Raw genomic sequence first — 23,552 nt, forward strand, 5'->3', positions numbered from 1 at the left:
ACATGGGTAATATTTTCTATTACTTTAAAAATTTCTATAATGTATAGTTAACTAAAAATAATGTTGTGGAGATTTATGTTAGCTAAAGAAGTAGTAATAAACAAAATTAACTTGGAGTAATAACATAATCTTTGTGAAACATTGTAAAGCTTTTGAGGTGTGGATTGGACATATAAGTATTATTCTAGTTATGGTTTAAGATTTCCTGATATTTTTATATTTGACAATGGTTATTTTTATTTGTACTATATATATGTATATGTAATTTTTATTTTATAAATTTTTGTAATAAACTATTTGCTTTATTTAGAAATTACGTTCAAAGTTAATGTTGTACTTAATTATAAAATTCAATGATAATGTATCAAACTATAAAAATATTGTATATATAAATTCATTTATATAACCTAATAAAAAAATTGGGTTTAATTGTAGAAACAAGGAGTAAAATCCTGTGTAATATTGTTAATATTATTCTTATTTCTCTAAACATAAAATTCATGTTTAATTTTTGTGATAAATATCTGATTTTTTTATATAATAAGAAATTTGAATCAAATGATATATTATACGTAAAAGATAATCCAACTTCAAATATATCCTGATTATTTTATATTCCATAACTAATATTCCTCGCTCACCTCATAATATTTGCAGGAATGGAAGTCTTTCTTAAGTCATATACTCAAAACTGTTGAATTCATAACGTTGCATAATTTATAAAATTTCTACCCACCAAAGTTATAAACAAAAGAGGGTACAACTATGTGTATAAGTTTTTTTTTTTTTTTTTTTTTTTTTTAAATAAAAAAACCATTCAATGGTATGCTATGGTTCTACTTGCATTGACTAGCATGTAGTACAACACGTGCATTAACTAGCTCAACTAGAATAAGACCAAGTTGCACAACATGGGTTGACTTTCCACCCAAGGGCTAGACTTACAATCCACCCTTATGACCCATATCTATTCTACCATCTTTCCTCAAAATTTTATTTTATTATTATCCTTCAACATCAAATTCCAAAATACATGAATCACAACCCAGTTCATGTTCAGATCACCTGGAAATAAGTAGAATCAAAACTCCACCTTATCATCCCACCCTTTCAACCTCTAAACTTGCCAAAGAAAGAGCAAGGAAATCCCAAAATCTGCGCAAGACGGGCTCCACAAGCAACAGCTCCACCGACTGACAAGACGCATCCTTTTCTATCTATATCAATATATATATATATATATATATAGTAATGTATTCAGAAGGAGTGAAATGAATTAGGGGGGGGGGGGGTTGTGTGACGGTACGGTTGACTTGGGTGCAAGTCCACCATTGTCACAGTTCCACCAAACCAGCAACGCGGTCCGAGTTCGGAGACGCCTCTGCACCTGCACTTGCTGTTGTTGTTGTTGTTGCATTGCAATACCTGCAATTCTGGGTGCTTTGCTTTTGCAAGAAGGAAAGGAAATCAAAGCACTGTAGTAGGATTCTAGGTGGTGTTGGTGGTCGTGGGGTGCTGTTGCTGCTGCTGGTTCACACTGTCGAGGTGATGCCATACGCAGCTTAGCTCAACGCTAGATCGGGAGCTTGCGTCGTTCTTGACGTGCATGTACCGGGTTTTGCTGGTGAGTCTGTGTTCTTTCTCTAGAAGTGCTTCTTTTGAAGATTGTGATCGTGTTGTTGTTGTTGTTGTTGGATTTGAGCTTGTTGGCATCATTGTTCCGCGTAGGCACTAGACATAGCGAGCAGGTTGCTAGATTCACCTCTGCCCAGTGATTGGGTCGCAGATCTGTGTGTAGTTTGCTAGCTTGTTGCGTGGACTCGAATTCCCCGCGTGTTAAGTTTGAACGTTGTCTTTACCGACAATGAACTTAGCTAAGACTTCGGCAGAGTGAATCCCTGGAATTTCGTACTATTAGAATTTGGTTAGTCCGCCACCACTTCGTTGCTCTCGACGCCTCTCAGAAGCAGTTTCGTTAGACGTCGATTCGTTCTTGAACCAGTGCAGTGGCTTCGGATTCTCACAATTTCACCAATGTTAGCTTTATGCACCAGCCGAAGTTTTAGATTCGTACGGATCGATGTTGCAGCTGTTTGGTGTTTGGTAGATCGTGGTTTTTTGCAATTTTTTCGTCGTCGTCTGTTCTTGCTAGTGGCACGGTGAATGAGCACGATTGAGCGGGTAACTCGATAACTCACCTTGTCTTGTGAACAAATTTCAGGCAGTTGGGTGCGACAAAAAACAACGGATCCTGCGATGGAGTGGACACCAAGCACTGGTCTTCATGGGTCTAATGCGTACCAAAACCCTAATTCCAATCTGTATCCATTGGATCCAGATTCGGAAGTGTATCTAAATCAGACTCCTCCAACAAACCCACCATGGGCATTAGGGTCTCAATTCAGTGCAACCAGCGCTCCTGCATTGCCTGATAAGCACGGTCAGGTTGCGCAATATCCTCCGCCTCCACATCATGGCCACGAATATTTTTCTGAATGTTACAATAATAACCTCAGTCCCAGTCAAGGGAGTCCTCAGACATCCCATCATACTGGTCTGCATCAAAGCTATCCTCCCAAGCCGTCTGCTCCTCTCTACCCAGAGAGCCCACTGAAAGCATCTGATGCAAATTCTTCAACCGATTCTTGGCATGACCAAAATGGCGGAGTTGGCAGCGCTTCTCCGCATGCAGGTAAGAATCCTCCTTCATCACAATTTGAAACTTACCCTTATATGTATCCAATGAAACCCCATCCGCCCGCTTCTGCATTCGATACTTCTGTGCCGAGCAGTTTCACTTATCCACACCCTACGAACCCTCTTTCAACCTCATCTGACTCTCCAACCTGCTACCCTCCTCCTGCAAACCCCTCGCTCACACCGCCATCGTCTCTGACACATAGCTTGCCGAACAATTTCTCTTATCCACACCCTCCATCTACCTCATCTGACTCTCCAACCTGCTACCCTCCTCCTGCAGACCCCTCGCTCACACCGCCATCTTCTCTGACACATAGCTTGCCTACCAATTCTTCTTATACATATCCTACAATCCCTCCTTCAACATCATCTGGCTCTCCAACCTCCTACCCTCCTTCTGCAAACTTCTCTACCCTACCGCCACCGCCAAACTGCACTCCCACTGTGCATGGGAGCCAGCCGCCGTTTCCTCCTAACATTCAAGGGTACGCACCTTCACCACTAAATGTGCCCACCGGCGGGCCAGGTGTTTCATTTAGTGGCAAACCATCCTCTAGCCATCCATTGCTGCAGGGGGATGAAGAGGATTTTGTACCTTATGAAGAGGGTGGGGACCATCACAGTGATGACGAGAAGCACAACTCTGGTTATAACGAAGACGTAGATTACTCTCACCAAACTTTGGAAAAGTATGGAGAGAACTTGACTACACGCGCGAAGGAAGGGAGAATTGACCCAGTCATCGGGCGAGATGACGTTGTCAGACAATGTATTGAAATTCTGACCCGGAAATCGAAGTGTAATCCCATCCTCATTGGACATCCTGGAGTTGGGAAAACTGCTGTGGTTGAAAGTTTGGCACTCCGGATCGTGAAAGGAGATGTTCCTGATCCTCTTAAAAGATGCAAGGTAATAACCATCGTCATTGGAGTCATGTGTCATGTTTGCTATGTGAGTGTCTCTGCTTTTCCAGGCATTTGCATCCAACTTTCAGTTTTACAAAAATCATGAATGACAATGCGTCTCCATGGGTGGTATTGTAGGTCATATCTGTGGAAGTCGGAAACATCGTTGCTGACACGCAGTACCGAGGACAGTTTGAAAAGAAAATCAAAGAACTAATAGATGAGGCAACAGAAGCCAGGCGAACCGTAATCCTCTTCTTTGACGAGCTTCACCGGATTATGGGCGCTGGTACATTATGAGCTGCATACTCGCTGAATGCTTTCTACTGCGCTGGGAATAGTGGTCCATGTTCGAATCTTCCGGGGGTGTGAAGCCAATGCTGTAGCTAGGTCTAGATTGATGCCTTCCCTTGCATTTGCATGCATATTCTCAGAGATAAAGGTGGTAGATCATTGGTGACCACATGGTTGTGGATTGCAGGAAGGACCGAGGAAGACGCTACGGATGCTTCGCAATCATTGAAGCCTGCCCTCGCTCGCGGAGATTTCCTGTGCATCGGAGCCACAACATATGACGAATACACCAAGTATATCGAGAAGGACCAAGCTTTAGCAAGACGATTTCAGAAAGTGGTTGTCGATCCACCGTCCGCCTCGGAAGCAATTTCCATTCTCCGAGGGCTTAAGACACATTTTGAATCACATCATGGGATATCTATCGCCGACGCTGCCTTGATTGAGGCCGTTAAGCTATCGGAGCGTTACATACCTGATCGTTTTCTTCCAGATAAAGGTTCCATCCTCGCATTTCTTCACGTGAAATTTTAGCTCAAGTGTGTTGGGAAATTGTCTGATCAGCACCTCTACGTGGCATTTCAACCAGAACTGTTTTCTGATTATGCAGTAGTGAGGATCGCAATCTAAAGTTGACGTTGCTCACTCATCCCAATAAGCTGACGTTGGCATTCTTCTTTGTCAGCCATTGATTTGGTAGACGAAGCCGCGGCCAAAGTTAAGATGGGGATCATCTCAAAGCCAACAAAGCTAGACGAGATCGAGCGCGCAATTGTCCAACTGGACATGGATCGGCTTTCTGTGTCAGCAGCAACAAGCCCATCCTCGCAAGATCGTCTCCGTCAAATTCTGTCAGATTTAGAGGGTTTGCGAGCACAAGAAGCAAATCTGACCCGGAAGTGGAGAAAGGAGAAGGCAATGGCAATTCGAATCAATTCCCTCAAAGAGAAGGTGACCACTACCATTCCAACTTGAACCTTGGTATCTTGCACTTTCATTCTCATGTTTCTACTTGCAAGGAAGAGAAACTCTACATTGTGAAATACAGCATAATCACTCAGTGAATTCATTACTGCGTATTTACAGATTACAGAAAAGAAGACCCGTGACAGTACCCCAGCCTCTGTCTCAGAGGAGAAGAGTGGTGGCGATGATGTCGAAGAACACACCGACGTTCTTTGCGACTCTTGTCAAGCAACTCCCATTATTGGACCCCGTTTCACTCATCACACGTAAGTCACTCATGGTAACTACAACATTTGTTTTTCTCAGTATGACCAGATGAGCCCTTGAGCTTTTGTTGCTGTGAAATCATGTACTCTGAGTCATTGCAGCATACTTTCAACGACATCATACTCTCCTTGTTGGGTTTGCATGTGCAGTCAGGACGTCGATTTTTGTCTTAAATGTTTTTCCATTCTGCACATAATCGGCAAGGTCGGTGAATTCACTGCAAGCGACTTCAAGCTGGTGGAACCACCTCGGCTGACGTGTGATGGTTGTTTGATTAACCCCATCAGTGGAGATTATTACAGACACATGAAGTAAGCGGTTATCTGCTCTGTTCATGCTATTCTCTAATTTTTCCAGCATGTTGGATGATCATAGAGCGCTGATACCCGATTCTTTGTTTGACTTGCAGATACCTGAATAACATACTATGTCAGCGGTGCTGGTATAAATTAGGTTACAGCGAGCAACAGCTCTATGCTGTAATGCATAACAATCTGAAGGTATCGAAGAGCGAGCAAAAAAATGCCGAAGGCAACGCTAGTTTAGAGGACCTCGAGGCACAACTTAAAGCTGCTGAGAATGAATGGAATGAATATCAGAAACATTATAAGCCTCTGATTCGTGTAATGGTCACTACCGATGAAATTTTGGAAGTTGTGAGTTCTCGAACTGGTATTCCGGTTACAAAAATGCGAGCATCTCAGACCCATCAGCTTCTGCAGCTGGACAAGGAGCTGCACAAACGGGTCATTGGACAAGACGAAGCTTGCAATTCAATCGCCAGAGCTATTCAGAGGTCACGAGCGGGGCTTTCAGATCCGAAGCGTCCCATTGCTAGTCTCATGTTTATGGGTCCGACAGGGGTAAATTCTTTGCCGCGCGCTGCAGGCTTCGTCTCTATGCTGGACGTCCTACGCACTTGTGACAGTTAGACTTGTTGAGTCTATTCCTTAATGCTGGCTGAGTGTAACAATTCTTCTCATAAACTGCAGGTTGGAAAGACAGAATTGGCCAAGGCGTTAGCATCTCATTTGTTCAATTCCGAGGATGCTATGGTCCGGATTGACATGAGCGAATACGGGGAAAAAGCTAGCATGTCAAGGTTGACGGGTGCCGCGCCAGGGCTACTGGGATATGGCGATGGGGGCCAATTGACCACACCCGTGCGTCGAAAGCCTTTCTCAGTAGTGCTTTTCGATGAGATAGAGAAAGCTCACAACGACATCTTCAACATCTTTCTCCAAATTCTGGACGACGGAAGACTCACAGATTCAGAAGGCCGAGTCGTCAACTTCACCAACACAGTCATAATAATGACGTCCAACGTCGGAGCTGAAAGGATCACGGAAGTGACAACGAACACTAACGCATACGGTTCCAAAGAAGAGGCCTACCAGGTCATGAAGTCGCACGTCATGGAATGTGCGCGAGAGAGATACCGCCCGGAATTCATCAACCGGATTGACGAATTCATCGTGTTCCAGCCCCTCAGCCTTCAACAGATCTGTGAGATCGTCAAACTCCAGGTACAAATCCCATCACCGTAAACCAGTCCACGATCTTGCTCCACACTCGACGCCCGATCCCGCACAGCACATCGTTCTGTATAAAACCCCTTTTTGTTCATATCTTTGTTTCTTGCTCGTGCAGCTGGATAGAGTCAGTAAGCGATTGCAAGACCGCCTCATCAACCTGAGGGTCACCGACAGCGCGGTGCAGCTTCTGTCACAAATGGGGTATGATCCACGATACGGCGCTCGACCTGTGAAACGAGCCATCCAACAAAACATCGAGGATCCGCTCGCGCAAGGCATTCTGAGGGGAGAGTACACAGACGGAAGCACAATCGTGGTGGACACCGAGTTCAGATCACTGCATCCTTCACAAACACCAGAGCCGAGGCTGACATTCCAGAAGGCGTCATGGTGAATTCGGCATCTCCTGCTGCTGCTACCTCAACCCGTCCTGGTCTGGTCCAGATCTCCACAACGGCAGGAGATTGCATTGTGGATTTTTAACTGCTCCAGAGCCAGAACCTGTGCAAATTGTTCTTTACTTTCCAGTTCTTTCGGTGCCGCATCTTGATCACATTGGGCCTCAAGTTTGCATCTTTCCTGCGAGGTTTGGTGTGGTTGCTCTTGTTTACGAGAACCCATAATTTAGATTCATTAGGATTGTTCGTGGTTTTTAGATATAGCTCTCGTAGAATGTTTTCCATTCTCTTTGCAGGGGCCACACAACCTTTGGTTCAGATTCAGTATATGAAAGCTTCTAGTAATCGATTTTTTTAAAAATGATTATTATTATTTTTTTGTTTTTGGTACATTTTCTTTCCACTTTGTAAACAGAGATTGAATCCAACATGTCAGTATGATGTTCCTAACGGAAGAATGTCATTGATTCATTGATCCTTACTTTCTTTCTTATTCTCTTTCTTCTCTGTTTTCATTTTAAAAAATATTTTGTAGATCATATATCAATATTAAAATAGTACTTAACATGTTTTGTATTGGTGACTTGGACTAATGTTTTTCTTTTTCTTTTTAAAAACTAGAATCCTAAATTTTGAATCCTAAATTTTGAATCCTAAATTTTAAATGTTTTTAGATATAGCTCTCGTAGAATGTTTTCCATTCTCTTTGCAGCATGGACATTTTGAATCCTAAATTTTGCTCTTGTACAAGAGTAATCAACCAAAGAAAACTTGCTCCACAACACGGACATTGCATATTTTAGGATATGTGCATTGCTAGACTCGATCCTAATACAAAACTCCATGCTCAACAATTGTATGGACAAGGATTGTATGAACAAGATGAAGGAGGTAATGTTGACAATAAAGTTTAAGTCAAACAAAGTGATCAACAAGTTTCAATGCAACCACTTTGCTTAAAGCAAATACTTAATTTTGATGTATATCTTATAATTCTATTTTTAATAACTTTGGATTGAGTGGATAATTTATATTTTTCTTTTGAGTTGGATATCAAACAAATAGTTAGATTAAATAGTATTATTTTTAGCACTTTAACTCTTTGCTCTAAATATGCTAAGTTTTGAAATATTTCCTATTAGTTTCAAAAGTACTATTTACAAGGCTCTAAGGATGTCTAGATATTCTATTAGAAGTTTTTTTTTTTGTTGTAGTGGCAATCTTTAACTTTAATATATAAATATTTAATACCATTACTTGGGCACTACACAAGCCATAGTATTGTAAGACAAAGTCTCCATCACCACAACAAACAAAAATTTTAAAATATAAATTCCATAACCAGAATGCAAATGAAGGAAGTGAAAGAATAAACAAATGACTTAAATAAGCAAGACAAATCACAACAAAGAAAAGAAAAGTAAAGAAAGATATATAAAAAAAATTATTCAAACCATATGGATTATACGACTATGTGGTATTCTAGATTATGTTATCTTCATCTTGAAGTAACTCAACAATGCAAGAATATTTGTCAAATATATCTAACATATTATTGTGGATCCACTATGTGATGTTATTTAGCATATTACAATAGGTCCACTATACAGTGTTATGTCAATAGATAGTTATCATTTTACATCATAGTATCAAAGTGACATGTAGTTTAGTACCAAACTTCATCCTCATCCTCTCTCTTGTACATTTGTCATAGCAACCACCTTGATTGAAAGCAATTTGCAAATTGATGAATTGGATGAAAAAAACTACATGACATAGAGCTTTGTGATACAATATTTTTTGAGTTCAAGGCAATTGTACAAGTACGTAGATAGATCAAGTTCATGTCCCAACAACACTAAGCCAATAAACAATCAAAATGCAATATGGAGGAACTTGAAGTCCAAACATAGATTGTGCTAAATGTGAGACCTTTATAATACAACTACATTTAAAAATTCCATATTATACAAGAAATGTAGGAGAAGCTTACCAAATTTCACAAACCTTTAAGAGTGATGACTAAGCTCTTCTTACAAAAGAAACTCTACTACTTTTACTATACCATCAATGGATGAAAAGAGAGCTTTCTTTGGGAACTTTTCAATTATAGGAATGATTTATCAAAATATGATAAGAAATGAATAAGAGGAGAATGACATTTCTAATACTAAATGTACTATCTAAATTATGGAATCTTTTGGTGTAATCATTGGGATCCAAAAAATGGGACGAGATCATTGAGGATATAGTATAATCTATACTTCTCAAAGAAGAGATACAAAAAAGAGAAAGAAGTAACTCTCTAATCATTTCTCTTTTTAGGAACAAGCTCAAGAGGTAACCTAGGAGGAAGTTGTATTCTAAGTAAGTAAAATAAAAATCTAGGATTGATAAATCCAAGAATTCTTGCCAAATATGGAGACAAAAGAAGTATTAGAAGAATAATCTAAAATGCTCTATATGGAATGCAAATGCAATAAGCGCTGGCATGATTGTGGTATTATTGGCTCAAGAAATTTTTCATAGGCCACAAATGCTGGTATCATTATTTTTGGCTCTACATGAACATGAAGCATTGATCTTGGCACTAATCTAAAACTTTGAATATATGTGCATCAACTATGCCATTGACATGCACATCTAAAGTAACAAAAATAAAATTTAGAACTTTGATGGCACTATGTCCATCTAATTATAATGCTACAATAGAGTCGTTAGCTAATCTTGGAGATAAAAAAAATGTATCTCAAAATTTAGATCCTACAAGGAAAGAACAACCTTGTGTTGTAAAGAATGTGGATTGGATTCTCAAGGCAAGTGATACTCTTCTATCTATTGCAACTATGAATAAGAAGGGTTGCAAGTTCAATCTAGATGGAATTAATGTCAATTGAACCACATTCTCCTCCTCAAATCTACACCAAATGTTTATACTAGCTTCAATTACTACTTATAATTCCAATGGTTCTAATATACCCAACCTCTTACCTCCACCTCCATCTATTCACTCATCTTTTGCAACTTCTTTATTTATACATGTTTATATGTGTATGTCCATATATATATATATATATATATATATATAATTTTTAATTCCTTTTTAAAAAAATGGTGGATATAATACTAAAAATATTTAGTATAAAAATTAATATAGTAATAATATTTTATTTTATAATGGTATAAAACCTTTAGTACAATATTAAATAAAGTTAAAAAGTGATAATACAAAATAAGATTTTCTTTAATAAAAGCATGGATGACAATAAATTAGGCAAGTAAAAAATTGAAGCAATAAACATTATTTTATTTAGAAGTGCTGTCTAGACATTGTGAATTCACCACAATGATAATTGTTTCTGATATTAAGTTAACAAAACTTATGAATTAAAGCTAAATCAAAAAATAAAAATAAAAATAAAAATCCTAAATTTTGAATAAATTATTTAATTTAGTTTAAATATTCATTTTATTCTAAATGAAAATATTGATAAAAAAAAAACCACTGAAATTAGTTTTACTGCCTCAAGCATTAATAATGTAAGCGTTAGATTAAAAGGGCTTGGACAATGCATAAAAATATTATACATTAATTTCGAAGAAGATGTTCTTGTATTTATTACTTTAAAGTGTATTTTTATCCGAAATAAAATTACTTTTTTTTATAATCAATGTAGATTTTTAATATTTTATTATTTATTCATTTTCTCTTATAAGTCATCATAAAATAGAAAGTAGACATAGAATGCAATGATCAATTTTCAAATTTCATTTTTAATATTAAGTGGTCACTGATAAATTAATAGAGTGATTTTCCTTGAATATTTATATTTAGTGCATGATTATGAATTAGATATTTCATTTAGATTTTATTTTACTTTTTTGTCTTATTTTTTTCTTAATACAAAGAATATTGAAGTTATTATGTAAAGGCCTGAAATCATCTTAAAAAGTAAGTCATGGAACAATATGATTTGTTTGAAAAACTCTGGCTAATAAAATGTAATTTTGAATTAAACTGATAAAAATATTTATAATTTGATTAATTTGATTAATTAATAAAAATGAAATATTCAGTAATATAAAATTTACGACTTTTTTTTCCTATAAGAAAAAAAAAAATGTTGAAATTTAAATTGTGTTAAATCACCCGTTATTTTTTTTTTGGATATATTTCTTAATGAGATGTTATCTCTACATATCTTGTATGATTTAAATTTTACTAAGCATATTTGAATAAGTTCTAGATTGTTCACATAATTAGATTAGACTAAAAATCACATGAAAATACCAAAATAAAATCTAAAAGAGAACGGTGAGATTTGATTCACAACTTGAACGTGAAGATCCCATTATTCTTTCTAAAAAAGGGTATAAGAAAAAGCAAACAATCATTCATTCACCAACATTTTGAAACCCCAAAAACTTCCCAAAAGAAGCAACAACACTTTGCTTTCGTGGACAGATTGCATATTCTACGACATTTAGCTGTAAATCGCAATGGAATTTTAGATTTTGCGTGGTTTCATTCATGAACATGAGTCACTCCAGAAGAAAACCCACTCATTACCGACAACCAAAATGTCGTTCGACAAACAAAACCAATAAAAATTTAGAGTGTCCTGCTCACCTCGCATTCTCCTCCAAATTTCCTGCGAACCAGAAAATTCAAGGACAGCAGTATAAATAAAAAATGAAAAATAAAAATAAAAAACTGATCAAGTTCCAGCAGCATTGGAGGATATTTCCCTGCGGTGAGCAGTGAATTGAAGCTTATGATAAACTGTTAAACAAAGACCAGCATATGATGTTGCAGCACACTGTAAGTTGCTGCAGTCAGTTAGTCGGTGGCTGTGAACGGGTCCCAAATAACTCAACCCCTAGAAACGCAAACGAAATGCCAGTTCTACGTTTCCGCAGAAGACTCCAGTGGCCCTTGGTAACTCAAGATTCGACTTCTCTAAGAAGCGGTCGAATCTGTTACACGTGTGTGGAATGCCACTTGCGTGAAACCGTGTATTGTGATAGGGTAAAGAAAACCATGGATCAGCCGAGGGAAAAAGGTCATGTTGTTCAGTGGTTGTCGATGAACCCCATAATGTTGAAGAACATCTGCTTCGTGATGTGTGTCTGGTCAAACAACCCGAACGAGTGAATTCCGTTCTTGTAGAAGAACACTTTCACATCCTTACCGGCTCTGTTGAGACAATCTGCGTATCTCGTCTGCAAACAACCCATGATTCACGATCATGTTCCGATTCGGCATACAGTTTAGGATGCTTTAGAATACTGGGTTTTACGAATGTTGAAATCTAGAGGCAAGCGTTACATTGTGGAGTGGAGGAAAACATTCCAACCTCCCAGTCCTGCAAGATGTCGAGTCCGCCGATGATGATAAGCACTGAGGGAAGGGATACATCCGAGAGGTCAGGCGAGTTGCGTCCGAAGATGTTGCAAGCAGGATGGTCACGGTTGGCTCCATGGGGGAGAAACGACTTCCAGTACCAATCCAATCTCTTCACCGACACCATGGGGACGTTTCTCACTCGAATTTCGGCCGGGGTCCTCTCCTGCCCGCCGAAGAACGGACTGAGCAGCATCACGCCTTTAATGCACAACGGACTGATCTCCGTCTCGGATGCTCGAACTGCAACGTGGTGCGCAATGTTGCCGCCCGCGCTGTCGCCACAGAGAAAAACTCTTGACAAGTCGATACATCGGGGGTCGATGCTCCGAGGAAGGCACTGAGTTGCTTGTCCAGATTGAAGCCACTCCAGCGCAGCGAAGCAATCATCGTAGGCGGCGGGGAACTTGTGCTCCGGCGCTCGTCTGCACCTACACATTCTCGTCAAAGGAATACTTGTAACTTGCACAAACGATTTTTATCCTGTGATTGAATTCAACAAAACTCGTTAGCAGCTCTTGCCTGTAGTGCACAGAGATCACTAGCGCATGGCACTTGCGAGCCAGTCGTCGACAGAATGTGTCGTAGCACACAGAGTCGGGACTGAGGAAGACAAATCCACCGCCGTGGTAGAAGAAGATGATAGGGAACAATTTCTGAGCTTGTGGCTTCGATTTCTTATATAAGCTGTATAATTTTCGACTCTTCTGCAGCAGAAACAGATCAAGAATTGGTTCATCCTTCATGATCACGCTTAAACCTTTGATATTCGTGACTGATGCTGAACGATACAAAGTATGAGACAAGTCATGTGAGCGATGTCAATCAAGTCCGTGGGCCCGTTCGGCACTCACCTTCTTCGGAATGAAAAGACGCACCCATACATCCTTTTCGAAGTCGACAATCACATCGACTGTCGACACCCCGCATTTCGCCTGAGGATTCGCCGGGACCTGTGTCCCTAGAAACTTGTCCCATTTGCGGTTCACCGTGCCGTCCTTCCGAATGCAGAGGTTATCAAATGCATGCAGCATCCTCGACAGCAGGCGCAAACTCCACAACTCCATCTGAAATGGATCGGACCAGTGATCGATTCAGAGTAACTCGCCGACTATATCATGAATCCCTACTAAAGTATCAACAAAATCCCACTGCTGCCATCAATTTCCTCACCGATTCTAGATTAGCTCCACCGTATAAGGCATGTGAAGAACTGAATCTGCCGTTCTCATGACCTTTGGTCTTCGAGATACCGATCTTCAAGTTACTTAGGTCGCCATTCAGATCGATAGATAAAAACTTAAGCGACAACCTCTTCGCCTTCACGATTCTAGCCGCCTGTCTGAGAGAATGTGATAAGGATAGAACGTGGGAAGATTTGCAATCCAAGCTCGAGACCTTCATTATGCAACCTATTCTCTTTTAATCATGTCTATGTTTCATTGTGTTATATCAATATTTTTACAATGCGGCATGTTGACTGCGCTATTGGGTTAATTCCTGAGTTGTCTCTTGACTTCTAGTTAATTGATGTTGCGTTGAATCAGTGCCAGTTGATGCTAAATTTCCATGAGCGGTGTTGGTTTGCCTGTACGGAGTTCTAGGTTGATGTGGATTAAGCTCTGGATTTATTTCATGTTCATGAGTAAATTGTGGATAAAGTGTTATTTGAGGTGCATTAAATACAAAATGTTTTGAAATTTTATCAAATATTGTATAGCACGTACTTGTTGACCTGTTAAAAATTAGCTTTACATATAAATGACATATTGACAAATATTTTAAACAAAATTCAAGAAATGATGTCTTCTAGGACCCAAAAATGTTGTATCCATTAATTTTTTCGAAAAAGGAAAATGTATATATATATATATATATATATGTGTGTGTGTGTGTGTGTGTGTGTATATGTGTTCTCAACAAGTATGGTACTCAAAAAGACAACTGCAACGATTTCAACATCATAGTAAATTCGATTTTTTGAGACAGTATCCATCTAAAATTTGGGCACGTTAAAAGTTGTAGAACAGAGGATTACAATTTCAGATATGGTGATCACGAATTAGCATGCGTGTTGGTTTGTTTATTCTACATTTTTTAGACAGGTTGCAAAGTGACATCAGTACATTGAACAACAAGAATAATAATATCACCTTTTGCGGTGCTCACCACAACTTTGTCATATACAGTGACATTTTGATCTGGCAAGTGATGCTTTATACAACATCTGAAACTAGCAAGATTTAAGAGCATAATGCCACCTTAGCATACATCGATTGATGTTGATAGTATTGAACATTAAGAAAAAAGTAATCCTGTCGAAATTTTGAACTTTGAAACTTCGAAACCACACAGACAGAACTTTTTGTAAAACCGTGTTTATTATTTACAGAACAGTCTCCTGAGAAACAAACATAGGATTCCCATGATCAGATTTTATTCTTTGCGACATAAATGACAAGGTAAAACTAGCATTAACATCAGTAGGACATGATAAAATCAATAATAGTTAGATAATTTCCATAGCAGATTTAACTATTCCGCAAAACAAACAAACTTACACAGCGCAGTACAAACTACGAATTGGAGCAAGACATCGGCAACATCTTAATCTGCCATCGGTGTGGGCCGTGCACTGTTTCCGTTCTCAGACAAATGGTGAGGTTTGCCTTCGGGAAGATGTCAGCGATGGAAGCTTTTTGGTGCTTTGTCGCAGGTGCATTGCATTTGCTTATCTGGAAGACGAATGCAATTGTATGCCAGCATACCCATGACGGAGCCAATTATGGGACCGACCAAATATACCCAGATGGAGCTGTAGTTCCCAGAAGCTATTGCCGGACCCAGCGACCTCGCTGGATTCATTGATGCCCCCGATATTGGGCTGTAATCACATCGAGTGCAATAGTTTTGTTCAATAGCAATGATTAAAAAAGTCTGTTGAATCAACAATGCATATACCGTGATTTCACTACATGGGTTGAGATTCTAATGACTGCTGCTAGCAGCGAGGAGGAGAAGGATGGCATACCCGGCCATGAGAGCATTCAACGCGACGGCTGAGCCAATAGCGATTCCAGCTAATTCTCCACACTGAAATTATAGCACATAGGAATTCGGAGTCAACGACATAATCTAAGTGATTGCGATCTGTGAATTGACTGTGCAATCAACCCCGAGGCGCCAAGAATTTCACCGTTGAGCCTGATCATTTAGAATTAGTCTTGTCAAATTAACTTGTGCCTCATGATTCAACGGAAATGCAAAGAAACTCTGATGTCTGGAGAAAAATCATGTTGTGGGAGTTGTGGTAAGAGTCAGATTTGATTGATCTTACTGCTCGAGTGTCCGTGGCGACGGCAGCAATGACGAACATCAAAATAAAGGTGATGACTATCTCTATCAGAAACGATTGAAAATCACTGCCCGCAGGTAACGTAGCGCCTTCGGAGGCGGCTGGATGGAGAATCCACCGTAACAAGAACGACGCCGTGAAGGCTCCGCTACACTGTGCTGCTATGTACAGTGGAACCTGACACACGCAGGATAAATTAGCTTCCATAGGATCATCGAAGCTACAGTCTAAACTAGGGTACAACGTGAAAAATTCTCAATCATTATGAGCGATTTTTTGACTAGAAAATGATTAAAAAGCAGATGACGCAGGTATGTTTGCATCGCTGTGCCTTAATTTGATAGTTCAAGAAGATTGAGTAAAGCATTCCGTTCTCAATTTCATGGCAGGAGAAACTGGCCCACCTGGGACCAGGAGAAGTGTTTCGCGACAGCAAACGCAAGCGTTACGGCGGGATTCATATGAGCACCCGAAACATGGCCGACCGCATAGATCATTATTGTGACAACAAGTCCGAAAGAAAGGGATATCCCCACAGGAGTCACTTTGCCATTGCTAATGACGTTCACCATAGCCGCACCGCATCCCATGAAAACGAGAATGAAGGTACTGATCACCTCGGCTATCAACTGTGTGGAAAAGCCACAAAAAGTAAGCATTCGCATATTGTAGAATGTAGTATGCTAAACTCAAGCGGAGGTCTACGATGTCCTGGCTCTTCCACAAAATGCAATCGGAGGAAACGAATTTACGAAGTGGTTCACATCTTAGTAAACAAGGGAAAAGCATCCTCTTTGACCATATTGGCGCCACCTTAGCATGCAGTAAAAAGAGATGCAACGGCAGTGGAGCAGCACCTTTCGTACTAGCGAAGTGCGTGGCCTGAGCGATGATGTGAAAGTGCTGAATCGTGAAGGATTAACATCTTGCGCATGAACGATAGGAGCTTGACCATTATGCTCCATGTCTAGAGATCTTTTACTGCAGGCTGCAGTTGATGTTCTATCTTCAGAAAAGAGGGGCGCTGGAGCTGGGGGCATGCGGATATTGATTTCTTCCATGCCGTAAGACCAAGCTAATTTTCAAGCGTCGGAAATTACGGGTCACCTCCACATCATCGGATGAACTCCGCAACCTCAACCTGACCTAAGATATCACTTTCCACTCAGATGGCAAATCAATCATCACTACATGGTGCACTTTATTATTTTACTTGGGTGAACGGCCGCCGCATTGCAGTAAGCAAAAAGAAATTCCTGCTTGACTCTGCGATTCAAGGTCCCAGTAAAATAAAAAAATTGACTATGTGTTTGCAAACAAACGCGCTTTTAAAGCAGCTGGTTTCTAGAAATTCACACTCTAACCTACAAGCTTCCGCAACAGAAGATGAAGAACTAAACATATCATTGCAATGGTAAGAATTGAGGTCACGGTCCAAGCTCAATCCGACTTCTAGTCTACCTCTACCAGTTACAGCCAATTGCGTTAAATATTATCAAATTGCTATTGAACTTTCACCATGCTAATGACCAGTAGCAACCATGGCCTCTAGCCACCCTTCCACTGATTCCTATTCACAAGAATTGAACATCAGCGCAAAAAATCAGAAATTAAAGTCGGTCAAACCTATCATATAAATGCCACCGAACAGGAAGTGGTCAGGGAGGGGTGCTTCTACAGTATGAGGTTTTCGTAAATGAACTGTATGCGTAATCCTAGTGGCGATAGAGATTGATTGCACAAAAGACAACTGAATGCGCAAGTCATCAGAATTCCTAATACGATGTCCAGCTATAGAAAAAGCTTGAGCTTAGAATGCCAACCACCTACCGGGGATGCCAAAGACCGAGGTCGCTGTTCAATACGAAGGAGGATGTATCTTTACTAGATCTAACTCGCACCCCCATTACCACCGCACAGACGGAAACAACCACAGCAGAGCAGTTGGCAACCAGGAAAACACCCACATCTGCCTCTACCAATGAAACCTCTCCCTTTCGCAAAACTAAATTACTTAGCACAAGTTGCCTTCCCGGTGCGCCGAATCAACACTTCAAAAGAGAATAGCTCATTCAATTCACGGAAACCAAAACAAGATCGCTCACAGTGTCACACATCCACCAGCAGTGGTTGAGACTAAAGTGATTGTGATGCCAGTGCGGCGATCAGAGAGCGGGTGACTGTGCCCAACTTAGAAACACGCCGCAGCAACTTGTCAGTTAATCAATCAGCCAGTCAGTCAGTCAGCCAGTCAGTGTGTATGTGTGAGTGTCTGTGCATCATCACCAGTCCAACGAAGGTTACGAAGCGAGCAGGTTCCAACTCACCGCAGCGATGGGACTGCGTCATGGTGGGGGTGGTGTCAATGCCTCCGCACGCAGGTGTACATGGCAATGGCGATGGATATAGATGGACCCGTCTCTGCGTGGAAATCCTTCCATGACCATGTACTCACTCCTCCAAACCTATTCATCACTTGATTCTCCAAAGTCAGTGGATGTATCATCGCACTAGCGCAAAACGTTGTATATGAAAGCATTTCTAGAACCAAAACGTTGTTTTGATTTTAAAATAATAAGTGAACTGCAGTAGTGATTTTACTTATACAATTTATTAATAATATTCAAACACATATATAAATATATATGTATATATACACACATGGATATATATATATATATATATACAAACAAACATTACCCATATTTTTTTTAAGTGCGCAACGGTTTTGAATGGAGCCGATAAAGGGCCATTGTACCGAGAGGGTGGTGACGAGGCTGGAAGGAAATAATCCAGTCCATTTTGAGAAGGGGGTTGGTTGAGAGTCGAACTTGCGATCGGTCACTGCGCCATGTTGGACCTGGTCCGTATTGAATTCACTCACAAATTCAATTCAGTGAGCACGAGGAGTTTGGCTATCTTGTTCCCTCCCTATAAAAACCTTGTTCCCAATGAAATCACAGCCGTAACTGCTCCGTTCCCAGGTAGAGGTCCAAGTTACTAGTAGTTAGTTCCTCACGAGCCACGTTACTAATAGTGTATCTTGTGAACAACCTTGACTTTATAATTTTATTGAATATATATATATATATATATATACATATATTATTCTTTATATATCTGAGTCTGCAGATTTTGAATATTTTTCTTAAGATGTGATGAACCTTTTTATGAATTTTTTGAATTTTCATGTTATACAAAACTTCTGTCATGTCTCATTCTTTAATTTTTATTCATGTTTTTTAAAAAAATTTCAAATAAATTTCTACGTGAAAATTTTATGTCTGGTAGCTTTACATGAATATTTATACTTAAGTTATTGAAAGTAGCAGCTTTTATTATTGCATTGTGCGTAGGTTTTGTCCAAATTATGGTTAATTTGCAGAATCAAAAAACATGCATTTGTGATTGTAAGTCTACAATATAACATTAAATAATTATTACTCTTCAATTTTAAAAATTTTCCTCTTGATATTTTTTAATAAATATTTTAATTTCGTATTTTTTTATCACTATAATTTTTTTTAATGATTTAATGAAAACACCTTTTCTTTTTTCCTTTTTATTTTATTTTTTATAAATCAGTTATATCTGCCAAACTTTGATCTTGTCCAGAATATCAAAGGTCCTTTGTTTGTTTAAATTGCAATTAACATCATGTACTTGTTGATGATAAAAAAACATAAAACACAAAGCATAAAATCAAATAACTAGAATATTAACAAAATCCATTAGAGCGTGAAACAAATGAGTATTTCACTTTTTTACATTTTGAATGTCAACCATCTTTCAAAGCTTACTAATCATATTTTTCAGACCTTCACATTAAAAGACCACATTTCACACAGTCATTGCACTCAAAAGAAGGCCTGGTGCTTAGTTATGATTGTTTTATTTCTGAAAATCGATTTTTTTTTTAAAACTTTTGTTTCTATTATATTGGAGTTTACGTTAAAACATGGTTTTGTCTCAATGTTGGTTTTAACGTAAACTCCAATATAATAGAAACAAAAGTTTAAAAAAAAAATCGATTTTCAGAAATAAAACAATCATAACTAAGCACCAGGCCTTCTTTTGCTGCAAATGAGATCTCACCCCTTCTTAGTGATTTCTACACACACACTTATACGTTCAGATTATTACTATAATTACCACCATCCTCGTCTTTTGTTCTTTCATTCAATCATTTGCTCTTTCCTCCTCATTCATGAAAGTGGTGAGTTCTAAAAAGCAACAAGTGAATGAAAGCAGCAGCAACAACAACAACAAACATCACAAAAGCTTTGCCTGATCAAGAGCACCACGTGAGACTAACAGCGAGGAAATATGGGTGGCATGTTTCTACACCCGCTGCGGAACTGCTTCGAAAGGCATTTCGTTTCAAACAAATTCAAAATCAAAGCAAGGTGAAAGATGAATGGTCATGCACCCACCTTCAGTTGCGATTGCAACAAGCATGAGAACTCACAGGCTTGCATCTGAAACCATGGACCTCCGGTTTGGGAGCTCTGTTAGCTCAACCTCGAGCACCATCAATTGGTACAGAACTCATGTTTTGTTTACTAGCAGCAAAGCTTGACACAAAGCTGGTTTGAATCATTGTCGATAAGTCTCCGGGGCTCACCTGTTGTTTCTACTGCTGTGAATACTTTTCTCCCGCGTTCACAGAATTCTCACATCAAGGATCATGCATTGGGATCAATATGGGCCTTGTTTGAAGTAAATGAGGCCCATGTGCACTTCGCTTTGGCATGCAGCAAACCAGATGCACGTCCACAACGGTTGCTCACCACCGATGTGTCTGTTGGTACCCAACAACCTTCTCATGTGTGTTCCTGTCGGGGATGTGCATACGGGGTCGCGTTTGTGGTTAATCTGCATATACGGTAAAGCTGAATAGGCTTGCGGTGTTCATTGGTAACACGGTGATCGAAAAGTGAGCAGAATTTTTTGACCCGCACGACATGCGTGAATGGTCCGCAAGGACACCCAGTTTCTATCGCATGACGGAGGAGCCCCCACGACTATGATCAGTGCAGCGGGGGGCAAGTCACGTTATGTCCATTTGACAACCATGTGACCCTCGCAAGGGGTAGGACAAGGTACTGTAGCTCGACCCCGCAACCAACGCTCTGCATGCAAACCAGATTCTAGTTCTGAACCCTTTCTGAATGGTGGAATAGAAAAGCGACAGAGATGTGCAGAATTGTTCGCTGCTGATTGCTAGATTGCAACAAGATAAGAATCGCACTGCCAACCTAGTCAGTTGTAAGAATTCATCGGCTCTGCTTTGTTTACACCTCCAGAAAGGGTCACTGACATTGAATGCATCCACTCATCTTGAGTGCCTGCATCGAGGGTATGAACCATCACCGATGATGGCAAATATCACCGGCTTCTGTGTACATGGTTCCAATGATAATTGCAACTTGGGAAACTGATTAACGTCAAATCTGGAATCAGACTCACCAAGTATCACAACAAGACTTGGAAGGGATCAGACGATAATTGCAGTGGTTTTCTGATCCTTTGCATCTGAGCTCAAGGTGTGTTTGTGAATGGTTCACATTTCAATGGGGAATATGACGTGGTGAGTTAGATCTGTGGTTATTTGATATGGTTGCATAGACGCAGAAATGGAGGTAGTGGATTGTAATGCTTTGGTAGTTAAGAAGTCAGCCATGAGTATTCAACAATGGTTTGTGTGTAATATTTCTCTTCATGCAGAAGAGTTGGTGTTCTTGATCAGACAATTTCGAGCCAGTATCAAATAGCTTTATTTTCATAATAATAAAGATACTCAAATCATAATGAACTTATAATTGTAGGACTATTGAAAAACTCTCATGTTTAATGCAACTTGTTCGATAAGAACTGGTTTTTTTTATATTATTATTGAAGACATTAAAAATTATTAAAATATCTCTTTATTTTAAAAGGTCATCTTATTATACTCTTACAATATTTCTTTAAAAGTTAAAAACTATGTTCTTGTCTAATTTCAAATAAGACAAGTAAACACTTCATCTTAATCCATTTATTATGTAGATATTCCATTTCTAAAAATGAATCTCCAAAGTTCTTTATATTATCTTACCTTCAAAATTGTCAAAAAATACCATTTTTAAGAAAGTGACTTCAAAATCTTTTTTTTTTTTTTAGTATTTTTAATACTTTCAATGATAAGATCTTATTTCTAACTTATATTAAGATCAGTCTAATAAATCTTAGGTGTTGAAGATATTGTATGTGGAAGATCATAACATTCAAAGTTATAAATAAATAAATGGTATTACTTAAAAGACATGATGAGACTTATATTAAGCACAATTTCTATTCATAACTCCAAAAAAATTAGAAGAATTTATTTGAAGATATTCTTAAGTTGAGTATATACATGCAAAAATCTTAGACCAAGAAGACATATAAAGCACCTTCAATTAAAAAAATTCAAGAAGTAGGTAGTTAAAAAATTAATAACAAAGACATTATTTCTAAAAATCATATTATTTTTGAAAAAAATTTATTCAAAAAAAAGATGGTAGATAAAAGTACTTTTACATGTTTTAGAAGGTTATTAATGATATATCTCTAAAATGTATTAAACAATTCTATAATACAAGTCTTCATTGCCAATAAGGCAAACAACCTTGATTCTATAATAAACCTTTCTAATCATTTTTACAATATATTATCTTTATAAAAAAATTTGTGTCAATTGTAAAAGAAATCATTTCAATGTTTTTTGGCACAAGAACTCTATAGCCTAAAAATTTCTTTACAATTGACCTCATTTATATTATAACAATCATCCATCCGGTTTTTACAATTGGCCTCATATACATTTTAACAAACTTTAGTCTGAGCTATAAAAGTCCTTCACTTCTAAACTCCCTTCCATTGTAATAGTTCTTCTTCTAAGCTTTAGAAGTCTTGTTTTAAGTTCTCTCACTATAGATCCCTTCTTTTCTATGTATTATAACAATCTTTTCTCAAGTTTTGATGATCGTATCCTAAGTTTTTTAATTATTAATCTTCTCTCTTCTTTCTCCATATTATAAAAATCTCTTACTCAAGCTTAGTAGATCCTACCCTAAACTCTTTTACTACTAATCTTTTTTCTAATGTTGTAATAATTCTTCACTCAAGCTTCAAAGATCCCACCTTGAATTATGATGATACTTCTCCTTCCTTATATTGTAATAATTTCTTGTCCAAGCTTTAAAATTCATGGCTTGAATCCCTCACAATTAGTCTTCTTTGTATTATAGCAATTTCTTACTTAGAATCCAAAATTTCCATCATAATATCAACGATAAGAACTTGATAAAAACAAATAAGCATGTGAAACTTTTTTAAAGAAGTATAATAAAATAAAAAAAAAATTATGTATATTAAAAAGAAACTAGAATAGCTATTGCTAAAAGATAAAAAAATTATAGACTCTTGAAACTAGACTAAAGGAAGAAAAGAATTGATAAGAGTGAAGAAGAGTTTACTCTTGCCTCTATATATACTATCTACCTACAAGCTACATAACAATTTTATATAGGACCTCCAAAATATGTTGACTTTATACAATATATATCTTAAATTGCAAGGCAAGTTTTTTATATGGAAATCATATAGTTAGCTTGTTCCACAAGCTATCAATATATGTGGCATGTGATTAACTTGTTGATCAAGTTTCTAATCTATCAATCAACTATAAACAAATATAAAGTCAAA

At 38.4% G+C, this 23,552-nt stretch overlaps 3 protein-coding genes across 8 annotated transcripts; 1 reads left to right on the forward strand and 2 right to left on the reverse strand.

Annotated features, from left to right (window-relative positions):
* The first annotated feature begins 1,288 nt into the window (after nucleotides 1-1,288).
* On the forward strand, nucleotides 1,289-7,546 carry LOC112289828 (uncharacterized). The gene is made up of 10 exons (XM_024535460.3): nucleotides 1,289-1,624; nucleotides 2,222-3,609; nucleotides 3,744-3,894; nucleotides 4,087-4,398; nucleotides 4,585-4,850; nucleotides 4,986-5,131; nucleotides 5,282-5,443; nucleotides 5,542-5,995; nucleotides 6,125-6,658; nucleotides 6,783-7,546. Exons 2-10 carry the CDS (start codon nucleotides 2,257-2,259, stop codon nucleotides 7,059-7,061), a joined length of 3,657 nt encoding a protein of 1,218 aa, XP_024391228.1. The 5' UTR covers nucleotides 1,289-1,624; nucleotides 2,222-2,256; the 3' UTR covers nucleotides 7,062-7,546.
* Nucleotides 7,547-11,556: 4,010 nt separating this feature from the next.
* Nucleotides 11,557-13,633, reverse strand: LOC112289466 (putative carboxylesterase 18). 2 transcript variants are annotated; one of them, XM_024534706.3, is made up of 4 exons: nucleotides 13,324-13,633; nucleotides 12,992-13,176; nucleotides 12,423-12,894; nucleotides 11,557-12,288 (listed from the first exon to the last, which is right to left on the reverse strand). In XM_024534706.3, the coding sequence occupies exons 1-4, from the start codon at nucleotides 13,534-13,536 to the stop codon at nucleotides 12,139-12,141; spliced, it is 1,020 nt and encodes a 339-aa protein (XP_024390474.2). In that variant the 5' UTR covers nucleotides 13,537-13,633; the 3' UTR covers nucleotides 11,557-12,138. The 2 variants fall into 2 exon arrangements, with proteins under 2 accessions (XP_024390474.2, XP_073393668.1); XM_073537567.2 differs by having other exon boundaries at nucleotides 12,423-12,900.
* A 1,198-nt stretch (nucleotides 13,634-14,831) lies between these two features.
* Nucleotides 14,832-18,308, reverse strand: LOC112289390 (aquaporin NIP1-1). 5 transcript variants are annotated; one of them, XM_024534560.3, is made up of 6 exons: nucleotides 18,152-18,308; nucleotides 16,682-16,970; nucleotides 16,229-16,453; nucleotides 15,807-16,001; nucleotides 15,501-15,562; nucleotides 14,832-15,353 (listed from the first exon to the last, which is right to left on the reverse strand). In XM_024534560.3, exons 2-6 carry the CDS (start codon nucleotides 16,883-16,885, stop codon nucleotides 15,152-15,154), a joined length of 888 nt encoding a protein of 295 aa, XP_024390328.1. In that variant the 5' UTR covers nucleotides 16,886-16,970; nucleotides 18,152-18,308; the 3' UTR covers nucleotides 14,832-15,151. The 5 variants fall into 5 exon arrangements, with proteins under 5 accessions (XP_024390328.1, XP_024390327.1, XP_073393659.1 ...); XM_024534559.3 differs by having other exon boundaries at nucleotides 16,682-16,981; XM_073537558.2 differs by having other exon boundaries at nucleotides 16,682-17,090; nucleotides 18,152-18,262.
* Between the last annotated feature and the right edge of the window lie 5,244 nt (nucleotides 18,309-23,552).

This window comes from Physcomitrium patens, chromosome 12 (assembly GCF_059467195.1).
Source record: "Physcomitrium patens ecotype Gransden chromosome 12, ASM5946719v1, whole genome shotgun sequence".
Taxonomy (NCBI): Eukaryota; Viridiplantae; Streptophyta; class Bryopsida; order Funariales; family Funariaceae; genus Physcomitrium; species Physcomitrium patens.